The sequence below is a fragment of the Pseudochaenichthys georgianus genome, chromosome 3 (genome assembly GCF_902827115.2).
Source record: "Pseudochaenichthys georgianus chromosome 3, fPseGeo1.2, whole genome shotgun sequence".
Lineage (NCBI taxonomy): Eukaryota > Metazoa > Chordata > Actinopteri > Perciformes > Channichthyidae > Pseudochaenichthys > Pseudochaenichthys georgianus.
In genome coordinates, this window is record NC_047505.1 from 42,126,049 (window position 1) to 42,140,963 (window position 14,915).

Below are 14,915 nucleotides of genomic sequence, written 5' to 3' on the forward strand. Positions count from 1 at the left end.
ATGAATTCCCAAATTGTGATCAATAACTATAAATATCAATATCTAATCTAATTTATTATATTAGATTGATAACTACTTAGACACTCGTGCAACATGGAGTTAAACTCCTTAAACTGCTTCTAAATTATAGGGGAAAAAACACCGAATATTTACTATAAACAAGTGTGTCTGTGGTTTTCCCTCTGGCATGATTGAATGCATGTTTTGCTGTATTTCTATTGTAAAAATGTGTGAGTAGGTGGAATTTGCTCAACCAAGTAAAACAAAAAGAGAAGTTCCCTAAACACTCGGCATTGGTGATCTGTGATCGCTTGGTTATGCCTGGGAAAGTTTGCTTGTATCGTCAGCCATTGAATTCAACCGTCGGTCGAGGAGGAGGAATCGTGAATACATGAGAACCAAACCAGGGTCACCTTTCTGGTTTTTACCCTATTAGACTCTTTCTAGGAAAACAAGCTGTGTTACTCAGAGTGGAGGTGGTGCTAGTCGTTCTTCGGTAGCTTCTGTTTCCACTTGGCCCGCCTGTCAAGCTACATATTGAGCGACATATGAGAGTGACAGCAGGGTGTTGTTAGCTGCTCGGTGATAATAAGAGATAACCCGGGTCTGTCAGGCGCAGATAAAACGCACAATAACGGTTAAAACTCGAGGATGTAGCGGGGAGAGGCGCTACAACTGAACACTATGGATACGGTGCGTTGACCTACCGTCTTGGGGACTAACCATGCTTCTACAAGTGGACTTACTCAACAACAAACACCTGGACTCCATTTATCACTTATTTACTAACTAGGAAAAGACTTGTCTTTTTTTTTTTTGAGCTTGTATTAACAGTTAAACTCGGACGATGCGGCTTTTAAACCGCATGTCAAGGTACTCTCATGGAGTATCCAAATTCAAGCTAACACAGCCGAGGATGTTGTGGCTGGATCACCGGCTAACTCTCTCAGCCGCCCCCCGGAGGAAGAGGCAGTTTACCGGGGTCAAGTCCTCAGCCCACCCGGCCTTCCCTCTCTGCTCCCCGGGGCTCTTCGTGTCCGTCCTGCCCTGCAGTCCCCTCAGAGGTCTCTCCATTCTCTGTCCACACACACGGACAGTCACACACACACATGTTGCCTTTGCCAGCTCTTCGGCCGCCTCCACACCGACACCAGCCGGACAAGTGAAGACCCAGGCGGACACAGAGGGCGAACAGACCTCCACCACGGTCCCTCTGGAGGATGTGAAAAGGATTTTGAAACTAGCTCACCCGGAGAGATGGAAACTGGCAGGTCGGTATACTGAGAATCCACTTATACTTACCTGTAAAACTAGCACTACCACACTGTAGAAATACTCAGTTACAAGCAGTGCTGGAATGTCATAAAGTACATTTACTTAAGTACTGTACTTAATGTTAATAGTTTTAAAATGTTAACAATGGTTAAGAATAAGTGGAGAGTGTCTGCACATTTGGTTAAAACTAAACTTTTAGTATTTACTAAAAAATCTATTCACTGTTCACAATACAGATTTTGGAGCTTAAATCCAGTGTGAATACACAGTGAAACTCTTCAGTGTTTCCATTCTTGTATTTGTTATCTGGATGTGCCTCGCCTAAATATATAGGAGGGAATGTGTGCAAGGCTACATTTTTTTAAACATAATTTATATGACCATGCAGGAGAAATATTTGTTTTTAATCCGCATAGGAATAACTAATTATTTCTTCTTGTTCCACCTGGTTTTGTTTACAAATATTGTTGTTGTTTTCATATTTTTAAGGAAATGTAAAAACCAAAGCAGTACAAGATCAAAGTATAACCATATGAGAAATATACACTTTGTTTTGTTGACACCGGAGGTACAGCAATATTAAACAAAAACAAAAATGGCAGTCACTTCAGAAAACCTTGCTGTGTCCCTATGAGGAAGCCTCCCTGCCATATTTGCGAGATGCATTGTATCCTGACCTGACCTTAAGAGAAAGGTTTTCCCAGATAAGAAATGTCTACATTAAGTCAAACTGTATTCATCACCTGGCACAGGCTGCTAGTATCATCTATCATACTCTCAAGTATCTTTCATCGGGTTTTACATGGTAACCCTTTTAAAACATGAAGATAAACCTTCCTATTATACATTGTAGCCCTGGGTTTTGCTTTCTACAATCATTTATTTTCATTTCATTTATCTGTCATACTGTCTTTTCCTGTTCCCACCTCAGCTGCTCTTGGCTTCCTGACTGTGTCCAGTGGCGTTACCATGTCAGCCCCATTCCTCCTGGGTAAAGTGATTGACACCATTTATACTGCTGGAGCAGACACAGAGACAATGACCGCCTCCCTCACATCATTATGTATCATGATGACGGGGGTGTTCCTCTGTGGAGGGGCTGCCAACGCTGCCAGAGTCTACCTCATGCAGACATCAGGTGAGAAAGAGAGCCACATACTCTACAGAGACACAAGTTCACTCACAAGATCACTACAGGGTTCATCCAGCCAGCACTAAATGAAAACTCACTGATGTCCGCATCAATGAGCTGATGTCAGGAATAAGAAGAAGAAGAATATTTATGGCCCTCAAATGTGGAAATATGCCTTCTGCTTCAATGGTTGGTTGAACACATCATAGTGAATCAGAACACATACAATAAATAACACAACATGCACAGACGACAATAACATGGACATGGTGTCAATGTGAATGCTGGTTACAAATGTAGCAGTTATTGCATTTGTTATGAATGACTCTAATAAATGTGTATTGTTGCTTCAGGGGCTATATAGTATAGTATAGGGTCTAAACCATCACAAACAATGTGTCTGGTTCTTGTGTCATCAGTTTTTATGAACATGTCCCAGTTCCTATAGTTGTTCTGGCAATGAAAAATGCCACTTCACGTGTTAAAAGGGACAAGTGTACTGACAGCGCAGCGTCATACTTCATTAATGAAAAGTAAACTAATATTAGACAAATATGAGCTTTAAACATCCATGACTTAAACACATAATCCAGGATACAAGCCACGGAGTTGCATCTGCAAGGAGAATACAGAACAACTGGTTAAAAAATAACTAGGCCTACCGAGTGTTTGAAAGCTATAGTTTTATGATATCACTGCCCCATCTAAGACACGAGTGGATCTGACTTTAATTACATGTGACTCGAGTGTTTCGTCAACATAATGTGTTGCTTAAAATAATACTTCTGCATACAGTCTGTGACACTGTGTGAGTGTTGCACGGCCAGATACGACTGGAGAAGCTGACTCAGATAAGGAAATATGATATATTAGGATATTATATGATCGATGATCTGATTGATGATGTAATATGAATGATAAGTGCGATACGTCGGTGTCTTCTCTGCATACGGCAGTTTAAACTGTATTTCCTTTACCCTGTAATATGACTTGAGAGATTTAAACTCCGCACACTGAGTTGATCTCTTTTCTATAGACGCCGGAGGCGGGCAGCGTCAGGTAAAAGAAGTTATTTAGCCTTCTCAAACCTGAGCCTCACGCGCCGCCTATGGCAACTATCCACATTTATTAAAGGCCGGGTAGGTAATTTTGGAGAAACCGGCTCGAGTGCGCTAGAATTTGAAAATACACAGCCGGAACAAATCTGCCACTTCCTCACAGAGCCCCTCCTCCAACACAGTATGTAAGTCGCTTTGGATAAAAGCGTCTAACAAGTAACATGTAATGTAATAACACACGAAGGCACACATGACCAATGAGGGCACGAGATAAGTTTGTGCACAGATGGAAGGCTGACAGGCAGGTAGGCCATCCAGTTACTTTAGCCGGGCCGGCTCAAATGATTGGTCGTGCTTTTTACAGTACTACGGCTTCCACAGATGAAGTTTTTTTTATGGATTTTTTGTCAAAGCACTTCAGATATTCATTGATATCGGGATGTTAAGAGCATTCCATGGAATATAACAAAAAGTGTATCTCGAGCCGGTTTCTCAAACTTACCTACCCCACCTTTAAGCTGTGAGTAACACAATTATTATTTTTGACTGAATGACTGCCTGGAGTATTAGTGAATCAAGTGACAGTGAGGTGTCTCTTTGCAACAGTCTCCTATCTTTATCTTCCTCACTAATGTCTATTGTCTTCTCTTTTCAGGCCAACAGATTGTTCGTAATCTCCGTGCCTCCCTCTTCTCCTCCATCCTCAGACAGGAAGTGGCTTTTTTTGACAGGAATAGGACCGGAGAGCTTATCAACCGCCTCTCTGCTGACACGGCCGTGGTGGGCCGCTCCATCACAGACAACCTGTCCGACGGGCTGAGAGCCGTCGCCCAGGCCGCCGCTGGAGTCAGTATGATGGTGAGTGTAACCCTCCGGGGGTCTGCTGTGGGCGGGCAGGACAGATTTGAATAAGGAATGAATATGTTTCCTTTATGATACATTGATCGTTTGAAATAAATAAATAAACCAAATCTCTCTCAGAGGGGCGTGGGGAGGGGCTCCTTATTTTCATCTAAAGTAACAGACAGAGAATCAGCACTTTTAAAACAGGGCTGAAACAGAGGGGATTATGGGTAATGCTGCAATGATCTGTTTGGTATTTGGAGCCAAACACTTCAGAGACATGTTTTGTATATATCTGAGACCTGTAATATCTTGATGAAAAACAGTATAATATGGGGACCTTTAACGAGTTGTTGACACCTATGGAAACAGCACAATTATGGCTACAATTAGGAATAATTCAAATATGCCTTGAGTTGAGTATAATACAGTTATAATGCCATAAATATTACATTTAGAAAATATATATAAAACAAAGGTTACATTTATTTAATAATATGTTTTGCTGAGGAGCGCACAATTAAATTATCTGATTAGTGCGAATGGTATATATGGTAGTTGTTTTTCAGTACAGGGACATAAGGGACTTCAAATGCATTTCTTTGGGGTTTTGACTGAAATCTGGACTTCTGGAATATGTGATTTTTCACTATTCACTGACAGTTTATAGACATAACCATTCACTGAAACACAACCGGCAGACTAATCCATCATCAAAATAACCCTTAGTCTCAGCTCTACTGCAGAGTAAGGTGTCTGAATGTAGAGCTATGTTGTTCAGTACAAAGAAATAGTTGCTATGTCTTTGGTGTCTTTTTCCATGTCTTCCTTTCTGTTCTGAGCTGTTGGGAAACATCTTTACAGATTTACTTATTTTCAAAGAAAAGGATACATTCTATTGACTGACGGCCACACCCAGAGGCACAAGGCATTGTGTAAAAGGTCACTTGCCTGTAAACTCACCCAGTTCAACTGATGATATTTCCTGGGCTTTCATCTAAATGACGCCCATGTGACGATGTTCTGTCACCCGACTGGTGATGTGATGTGAGATTTGTTGTTCAACAGGTCCGTTAACTTCCTTCTATCTGTACTTTCCAGAACAGAAAATTATATAACAACGATATAACAATGCAAGCTCACGACTAACAGTCAATCACAAGGAAGTAAAATGATTTGCTGGTATAACGAACGTTCAAGGAAATGAATGAAGGTATTTGCTGTAATTACTGATTAGGATAGTTTGGTGCAACATGTTCCTTCTGTCTTCCTCCTCTGCTTCCCTCCTCCCCTCCTCCCTCCCACTTCTGTCTTACCTTACCCATCCTTTACATTAACTTCTGTTTTTTCTTCTTTCTCCTCCTATAGTTTTATGTCTCTCCCAGTCTTGCAAGTTTCGTGTTGCTGATTGTTCCTCCTCTGGCTGCTCTTGCTGTGGTTTATGGCAGATACCTTCGCTCCATCTCCAAAAGCACACAGGACGCACTCGCACAAGCCACAGAGGTACAGTGCACAGGAACACAGAGCACATTTGTTATTTCTTTCTTTGTATTTAACAGTTTCATAATGAAATGTTTGGTGTTCGTTGTTGTCAGATGTTCTACAGCGCTAAAAAATAAGACATTATTTGAGGATGTGGTAAATAAAAACAAGGAAGCTGTGACAAAATGTGATTGCAAATGTGTTGTCAATAAACCAAGTTCATCTACCTTTTGTATAAGTTCAGTGAAGTTCTATTCTGTAAACATGGCTTCATATTATTGGTTAGTGAAGCTATACTGTTTTTCTATTCTTGACTTTTATGTCCATCTGATTAATGTTGCACTGCCTGGGGCATCTTAATTAAATGTGCAGATTCTCTGAAAATGATCCGAGTTCTAACAGATAAAGTTGTAATAAATGTTTTGCCCGTGTGTGTAGTTGGCAGAGGAGCGTATCAGCAACATGCGGACAGTCAGGGCTTTTGGCAAAGAGCTGTCTGAGGTCAACACATACACAGAGAAGACAGACCAGGTCCTCAAGCTGGCCAGGAAGGAAGCTGTGCTGCGGGCTGGCTTCTTTGGAGTGGTAAGTGTGTGTGTGTGCATCTGTGTGTTTCCTGTCAGTGAAGCAAACCAAATCCACAGTTAGGATGTGAAATATTGCACAGGGGCTTCTGCTTTTTTGCACCTGTTTCGTCACGACACCACAGTACCTGACACTTGTGTTAATGACAGATGTTAAACCACCAAGAAGCATCATCCAATCCTCCGTACACGGTCAGAGTGTCTGCTGTCGCACCGCCTGACTACAGAGCAGCTTCTTTCCTCATGCTGTGCGAATCATCCTCCGCACTCCACTACAAATCAAAATGTCCAATGAATGTAATAATCACTAAATCATCTAAACACTGAGAACGATACAGTATGATAAGGTACCAATTGTGGGCTTTTGTATTGGACAAGGTTTAGTTAGGCATCTCTAATAAACTGGCAATTCAATCTGATAAAGAAATAAGCTCTTTGTGAATGATATAATTCTCCCTGCATTTCCTGTTTCTCTAGTTCAGTTATCAGGTACATACTAATCTCCAGGCTCAGTGAACTGTAGTTCAACAGCAGTTTCCCTAATGGGCAGCAATCAGTTTGATCAGCGCTGTGTCAGGAAGTAGTAGTGATGCCAGATGTTGGAGTAATCAAATAACCAGAGGGGGTGTGTGTGTTTCAGACCGGGCTCAGTGGGAACATCATGATCCTGTCAGTGCTCTACAAGGGAGGCCTGCTGATGGCCAGCCAGCACATGACTGTGGGGGAGCTGTCAGCCTTCCTCATGTACACCTTCTGGGTGGGCATCAGTATTGCAGGTAATACACACATACAGCGTGTGCGTGCGTGTGTGTGTGTGTGTGTGTGTGTGTGTGTGTGTGTGTGTGTGTGTGTGTGTGTGTGTGTGTGTGTGTGTGTGTGTGTGTGTGTGTGTGTGTGTGTGTGTGTGTGTGTGTGTGTGTGTGTGTGTGTGTGTGTGTGTGTGTGTGTGTGTGTGTGTGTGTGTGTGTGTGTGTGTGTGTGTGTGTGTGTGTGTGTGTGTGTGTGTGTGTGTGTGTGTGGTGTGTGTGTGTGTGTGTGTGTGTGTGTGTGTGTGTGTGTGTGTGTGTGTGTGTGTGTGTGTGTGTGTGTGTGTGTGTGTGTGCGTGCGTGCGTGCGTGCGTGCGTGCGTGCGTGCGTGCGCGTGCGCGCGCGTGCGTGGGCGGGCGGGCTTGTGTCTCATTGTTCTTCTGCTTCATCTACAGGTCTGAGTTCCTTCTACTCTGAGCTGATGAAAGGATTCGGAGCAGGATCTAGACTGTGGGAGCTGCTGGACCGAAAACCAGAGTTTCCTCTTAATGGTTAGCACACACACACACACACACACACACACACACACACACACACACACACACACACACACACACACACGACAGACTGGAGGGTTTTGGTTTAGTTTGTTCCCACATTGCACACGTCGGTGAATGACGAGCGTTAGAATTGTAGTTTAAACATTGTGCAGAAGAAGTAAGAAGCAAAAGGACCTTAACATCAATAACCATCCTTTACCTTTTAAAAAGAAAAAACTAATTAGAAAGATTGTTTTGCAATTCAGTTTCAAGAAAATTAAATGTATAGAATAAAAAAAAATCTAAAAGTTTATAGGTTAAAATCAATATAGTGTGATCAATCTAACTAATGTCTATTTCCGATGTTCTTTAAATCACGATAATAATAGTTAACTAAATAATAATAATCAACTTTTCTGCCCGTTTGATTTTATTTATTTTCTCCTCATTTCCCCCTTTTATTGTATGCCTGTATTAAACCAGTGGAGTAAGATACATATTGGTTCTCTCTTTGTGTCTGTGCTCCTCCTCAGAGGGTCTCATGCTCTCTGCAGACCAGCTGAAAGGGCGGTTGGAGTTCTCTGAGGTCTCCTTTGCCTACCCGACCCGCACTGAGGCCCCTATCTTCCAGGACCTCAGCCTGCTGGTCCCCGCGGGCACCGTCATGGCCGTGGTGGGACCCAGCGGCTCGGGGAAATCCACCCTGGTGTCCCTGCTGCTCCGGCTGTACGACTGCAACTCTGGTGAGAATTATTGGTCTGTCTAATATGTAATCAGACGTCTTGAAAAATCTGTTGATGACAAACTTAAAGTACAAACCTCTGTCAGATGGCTGTTTAAACTTTTATAAAATAACCCATTTTCTCCAGGTACTATAACAATCGATGGTCACGACATCAGAGATCTGAATCCCTATTGGCTCAGGAGTCACATTGGAACTGTCAGCCAGGTAATAAGCTAAACTTTAAAGGTATAAAATTTAACGTTTCTTCATTAAAAAGTCTAAAAATGACTAAACTAAAATGTTATATATTTATTAGAGCTGCGAACTTACATTATCCTAAATGTCTACAACAATTTCCAAAGCTATATAATTTTTGTAATGCTCGTATTGTATCCCTTTTGTGTATGGAAGCGTTGTGGTTGTCAGGTAGAAGCGGCCGTTGACTTTTTGTCCAGTTTTAAGTCATATTTTTGCAATACAGTTATTAGATCTGGGATTTAGCTAATTATGTGATTCCTTAATCAAATACTTTAGTCATCAAACTATCTAGATCTTAAAATATCAGAAAAGAAGGCTTTAGCCGGCCCGGAGTCCAACAGGGTGAGAGAAACTGAGATCTTTTCAATTTAATAACTTTATTTTTATTTTTTAACCTGTTTTGTTCACCAATTGTTTTAGAGAGGTGAAAGCCGCTCCCAGTAAATGATCCCACGCTACTTCATGACTTTACGAGCTTCCTCTTTTGTTATTGTTGTGATTAAGAGTCCCCTATCAACAGAAAATCACTTCCAGCCAGTTCCTATACAACAGATCTGACAGCTCACGCATAATCTGAGCATAATGTGCATTTCTATTAACTTCAAGTCAATCAAATATTGAGTGAAGTTTGTCTCCCTGCTTGTCTCCCAGGAGCCCGTGCTGTTTTCCTACTCTATAAGAGATAATATAGCTTACGGTGCAGTGGACCCAGAAGCTGTGACCACAGAGCAAATCTACGGGGCAGCAAGAGCCGCCAACGCCTTCAACTTCATCCAGGATTTCCCCAACGGCTTCAACACTGTGGTGGGGGAGAAGGGGGTGCTGCTGTCAGGTGAGAAACAACACAGAGGTGTGATCACAACAACGACACAACTGAAGATGTTGAAAGCAGGCAGCTGGGTTAATGATACCAACGATAACATACCACCTTCCCTAAAGAGGCTTTACCTGGCTGCCATTGTACATAAAATTGCAAATGTGTACATGTTCAATTATGGTAAGGGTTCTTTATTCCTTTTTTTCAAAGGGTTATTTCAATTCAATACTGCTTTATATTAACTGTAATTTAATTTGCAATATTTGTAGTTGTTTTACATTTTAGAAAGACTGGTCCATTTAATGTTTCTAAAGTCTAAAAGGTATTTAGCAAGTTTTTTTAACCCCAAGTTAAAGGTGGGGTAGGTAATTCACTTCTTACCCTACCCTACCTTTTTAAGTTCTTTTTTTTTTTGTCATAAAAGTTGTTCTCCAACTTCAAAACATTTTTAGAAAAAACATGTTTTAGTCGAGGCTTTTCGCATACATTCGACACAGAGCACCTATACATCTACAGCATTTGTGTGTGTGTACAAGGTTAACTTGTGTTTGTTTCTCAGGTGGTCAGAAGCAGAGGATAGCCATAGCCAGGGCTCTGCTCAAAGTGAGTACAACAACATTTAACCACATCTGAAGAAAGACACTACTCCCGTCATACAACCAGTCACATGCACTTAACATTCGTTATCCTTTAACCCGGCCTGATTGTTACCGTCAGTGCTCACTGACTGTTATCATCCACAAGGGACCCGTGGTTCTATTTTTAGATCTAAAACTATTTAAATTGATGAATAGCAGCACGAATAAGGGGGAAATGTGTGTGGTTAATTTTGAAGTGAGCTTTCACTTTTTAAAATGTCAAGTTGAACCAGGATCTACACACTTCCTGTTGTTGTGTGCATCCTTAATCCTTTCTCCCATTTGTGTTCTCTTTTTACAGAATCCTAAGATCCTGCTGTTAGATGAGGCTACCAGGTAAGAAAGACAATAAACAAACAATACTTTCACTATCGTTATAACTCTTGCATTAGTTTACCTTTTATATGATAATGTTCCTGCCTTTAGAAACAGTTTTTTATTTTTGCTTGTTACAAATACATCTTAGTTTAATTTGTTGAAGACAACCCTAAACGACCATCTTTCTTTAGTGCATTGGATGCTGAGAATGAGTTCCTGGTCCAGGAGGCGTTGGAGCGTCTGATGACAGGTAGATCTCTCTCCTGTTCAATTGTTTTCATTTCAGAATAAAGTTACAATCCCAGGGTGTTCGCGGGGTCTTAAAAAGTATTACAAGTTGATCAATCAATTTAGCGAAAATGAATGCTATTAAAAAGTATTAAACGGCATTTTCCAAGGTATTACATTTTGTAGCTTGTTTTCAATAAGTATATAAATTGTCCAAAGAGGTTGTATTCTACAGTGTGCCTGAAGGTAATCATTGCGTAGGTGTGTGGTGTGATCCTGTGTAGTTTATTGATGGCATCCCGTTGGGTTTGACGTCATCTGAACAGGACATCGCACGCTCACTGCTTGATACCGTACGAAGGTCCGTTTACGCCGGTTGTTAAACAACATCGTTATGGGGAAATGCAAGTCTGCGTCCAAATGGTTGGAAGATAAGGAGGAAGGACAATCAATACTGTATATAGTCAATGTGAGGTAAAGTGTGTCGCCAAGGTAACTTGAAGTGGCGATGGGGTCTTAAAATGTATGTAAAGGGTCTTAAAAACGGTCGTAAAAGGGATTACATCGGACTTCAGGATTCCTGCATATACCCTGAATCCTCTGTCTACTGGCACACTAAAGCCACTTTGTGTCTCTCTTGACTTATTTTGTTCCTGGCCCTCTCGCCCAATCAACAGGGAGGACGGTCGTGATCATCGCTCACCGTCTGTCCACCATCCAGAACGCTAACGCCGTGGCTGTTCTGGACCAGCGGCGTATCGCAGAGTGTGGCCAGCACACAGAGCTGCTAGGCAACAGGCAAGGACTGTTCAGAAAGCTGATGGAGAAGCAGGCGTTTCTACAGGTGAAGCAGAAACGTGCCCTCCGCTGAGAGGACAGTGAGTAGCAGGAGACGAGGAAGAGGGAAAATCCTCAGGTGAGGTCAGTGCCTGGGGAAATAAGTGGCTTTGCCCCAGAGGCGATGGGGTAGAGGGGAAAAAAAGGATATTGCCTGGAATTAATAGAGATGGAGAAAAGAAATGAAGAAAAGGACTTCAGATGAACACTAGAGACAAAGATGGAAAACCACTAAGAAACATTTAAGGGATTTCTTAAATGCTGCAAGAGTCTTTTCACTGCTGAAGAAACTACAAAGCGCCACAGGAGGAAAGGAATCGGACAGGGTAATTCACAGCGAAGACCTAAGAACTGAAACATGGATCAGCGAGCTTATACAGATGCTTTATTTTGAATATATATAATACTACACTGAGGTCTAAATGAGAGAGGAGAGGAGACATAATGAAGACAGACTCTCCTCACAAATTCATCACTTTCACCATAGTTTTGGGACATGCATATAGTTGCTGAATGTTAATGTGACAGATCTGACTTTCACTCTCTCTGCTTTGGGACACTAGTCTGTTATCACTTCATGATTTTCAAACCAAAAACAGTTCAGTATCATCCTTACATAACTGCTAAATGTTTTTATGTGTCTACATATTATGGATTTTAAAACTTGAAGCTTACACGCAGAGCCTTTTTGTAGTCATTTCTTTGTGTAAACGAACTAAATGAAGCACCTATGTGAACACTATAAGGACATGTATAAATGTATGCACATTCACCATGAAAAGATTATTAAGGATTGTGCTTAAATTCCAGCTAAGTGGCGTACATCCAAATCAAGGATTTTGTCTCATTTAATCATATGTTAGGATTTGTTTGACAATATGTTTGGATTAAACATTTTTCTTGCTTTGTTTTAAAGGGATAATTCGCATTGCTTAAAGTGTTGTTGGTACTTGTCCATTGTCAGGTTATTACCTACAGTAGATTGTGGGCGGCACACTCATAGTTTGGAGAATCAGACACAGACTTGGAAGCAAAGGTATGTAGTGCTGACAGGGGCAGCAGCTAAATGTATTTCACACAATAACATGAACTCACTTACTGGTCCAGGCAGCAGTAGTCCAACCCACATGGTCTTTTTCAAAGCACTAGGTAGCCTATCAGAGAACATAGATAACAGGGGGCTGTCTGACAAAAGTAAAGCCGTGACGTATTCTATATATAACGCACACTTAAACAAATATTGTTTTTTTAGCTGGGCCTTTCTGAGTGGCTATGATACTGTGTGTTTTGCTGTTGCCCTCCGTCCAAAGCAGTGTCTCCCATCACTCGAGCGCTGTTTGGCTCTTTAAACTGGTTGCCTGTCGTCTACCATCTACTGTGGGTCATCCACTGACTTTGGATAAGTACCTCAACAACCGCTCTTAAAAAAAGCTAAACAATCCCTTTTCAGTGACAGCCCTGAAACTGCTAAACTTAACCGTCTTTAGATGTCAAGATCAAATGTGTACAGGTACTTTGGGAAGGTCACAGAAGTCTGTTAAACCGCCTCTTTTCTGGTAGAGGTGTTGCTGTTCTTGGGGACGAAGGGTGAGCACATAAGAGACATGTCATTCAAATCAGAGGTGGTCTATGTGCCATAATCACTCCTCTCTTAACAATTATCTCATTATCTAAAGCCCCTAATCCCTTCATCTTTTATTGTCTCCAGTAATCCTAGTCAGCTTTCTCTGTCGAATATATTAATGGTGGAAAAACAGAAACCAACGTAATAAAAACATTAGACTCCACTCTGTCCGCTGCTCGGTGTTTACAGGATGTGCACTTGGCCGGCATTAGATGTTATGTAAACAGCCCTCTAACCATGCACACGTTAGCCACAGCGCTGTGGAGCCAGCTGTAATATTTAGCTGGCTTTAAGGGCTTGACTCAGAAGTAATGATTCTCCTCAGTAAATATGTGTATGTTAACAGCCCACTTCACCGCTCAGGGGGAGTCTGGCCGAGTGCTTAAAGTTCCCAACAGTTTTTAAAGTGACTGTGGAATGGTGTTTTGAAGACCACGAACCCCGTTATCCAACGATTGAATTCATTTCTGTGATGAAAACTAAATGAAATTGTTATTTTGGATCGGATTATTATCTCAAGGGATAAGGCACAGTGAATACAAGCTGCTTTTCTACAGAGTCTTCCCTCGGATTGTTTGCATCAGCCTGAAAATCAGAAAAAACACTTATTTGCCAACACAAACTCCTGTTAAGTGTGTGTTATTGTTAATCATTCCAAAATCCAAGAGGAAACTCATCTCTGATTCCACATTCAAAGGAAAACATTTGCTCAGAAACCATCCAATCTGCAAAACTTCCTTCAGTTACAGACAGTGTTTACTGGTTTGGGTTAACTGCATTTATTCCATGGCTCAAACGTTTTTATTTTCTTCTCAAATGACAAGACTGCAACCTGTGTGATTTTCCGTTCTTTTGTTTGACGGGGGTTAGAAACTTGAATCATTGTGAACGTTTCTTCATTTTCAAGATTTGAAGGCAGTGATGTGTAATATTCAAATAATGGATACATGAATACATTGATCATTGGTAACGATACAATTATACATGCTTACTAACGTGTGATAGTAATCGCTCTCTGGATGTATACATGTAGAGTTTTATATATTTATTACACTGTATGGCAGCAACATGTGCTCTCTGTTAACTATGGACAGTTTTCATGTTTTTTCTTTTGGCCATGACGCTTATTATTTCGCCTCAAAGTAAAGTATTTCTTATTTACTTGACTTGCAATAGATTTACTCCCATCATGTTAGTCTTCTTTAAATTAAATTATATTTTGATATGATGCCTTTATCATTGTGTGTGAACAAAACAGGTCCAGACTTGTGTTGTGGTTCTTGTGGAAATGTGTTTGTTATATCACCATACCCTGAACATTCGAATTAAATAAAAAAGAAATCATGCTTTGTTAAAAATCAGTCGCAACCTTTCAGACTGAAAGGTTGTTTTTTCAACTTGAATAAGTTATAAATAATATGTCCGAAATGATGTATGAAAGGTTTTTTTTATTATTGTGTTTGTAAATTATTCTACCTCTATGTAAAGGTAAATAAAGTGAGATATTAATAGTTTTATTAATGGAGAGATCTGTGTTGTTTATGTGGGTGTTTGTTTGTAATCCATCTGTTTAGACTCATTCTGAATACACGACTACTGTTGTAAAGCACATTTTAAAAGCGTTTAACATGTATATTTAATTTATTGAATATTATATTCTATAAAAAATGTTCTAGGGGATTGGCTATACCCATATAATAGTTTGTATTGTCTTTAAAAAAGCAGTAATATAATCAACTGAAATCATCACTCCCTTAGTTAGCCACTTGTTATGGAAACAGGAGACACTATAACAACCATCTCCATAGATG

The 14,915-nt window shown here is 40.8% G+C and overlaps 1 protein-coding gene across 1 annotated transcript; it reads left to right on the forward strand.

Annotated features, from left to right (window-relative positions):
- The first annotated feature begins 357 nt into the window (after window positions 1–357).
- abcb10 (ATP-binding cassette, sub-family B (MDR/TAP), member 10) lies at window positions 358–14,621 on the forward strand. The gene is made up of 14 exons (XM_034075522.2): window positions 358–1,271; window positions 2,207–2,413; window positions 4,121–4,323; window positions 5,677–5,811; window positions 6,229–6,375; window positions 7,015–7,150; window positions 7,577–7,672; window positions 8,194–8,403; window positions 8,530–8,609; window positions 9,294–9,474; window positions 10,019–10,062; window positions 10,399–10,433; window positions 10,607–10,665; window positions 11,321–14,621. Exons 1-14 carry the CDS (start codon window positions 848–850, stop codon window positions 11,512–11,514), a joined length of 2,151 nt encoding a protein of 716 aa, XP_033931413.1. The 5' UTR covers window positions 358–847; the 3' UTR covers window positions 11,515–14,621.
- Window positions 14,622–14,915: the final 294 nt, after the last annotated feature.

Bases quoted from the DNA above. Each gene is read 5' to 3' on its own strand.
- abcb10 (XM_034075522.2), top strand. From the start codon at position 848: ATGCGGCTTTTAAACCGCATGTCAAGGTACTCTCATGGAGTATCCAAA. The intron at 4,324-5,676 runs GTGAGTGTAACC...CTCCTCCTATAG, and splicing joins CCGCTGGAGTCAGTATGATG to TTTTATGTCTCTCCCAGTCT. The intron at 5,812-6,228 runs GTACAGTGCACA...CCGTGTGTGTAG, and splicing joins CACTCGCACAAGCCACAGAG to TTGGCAGAGGAGCGTATCAG.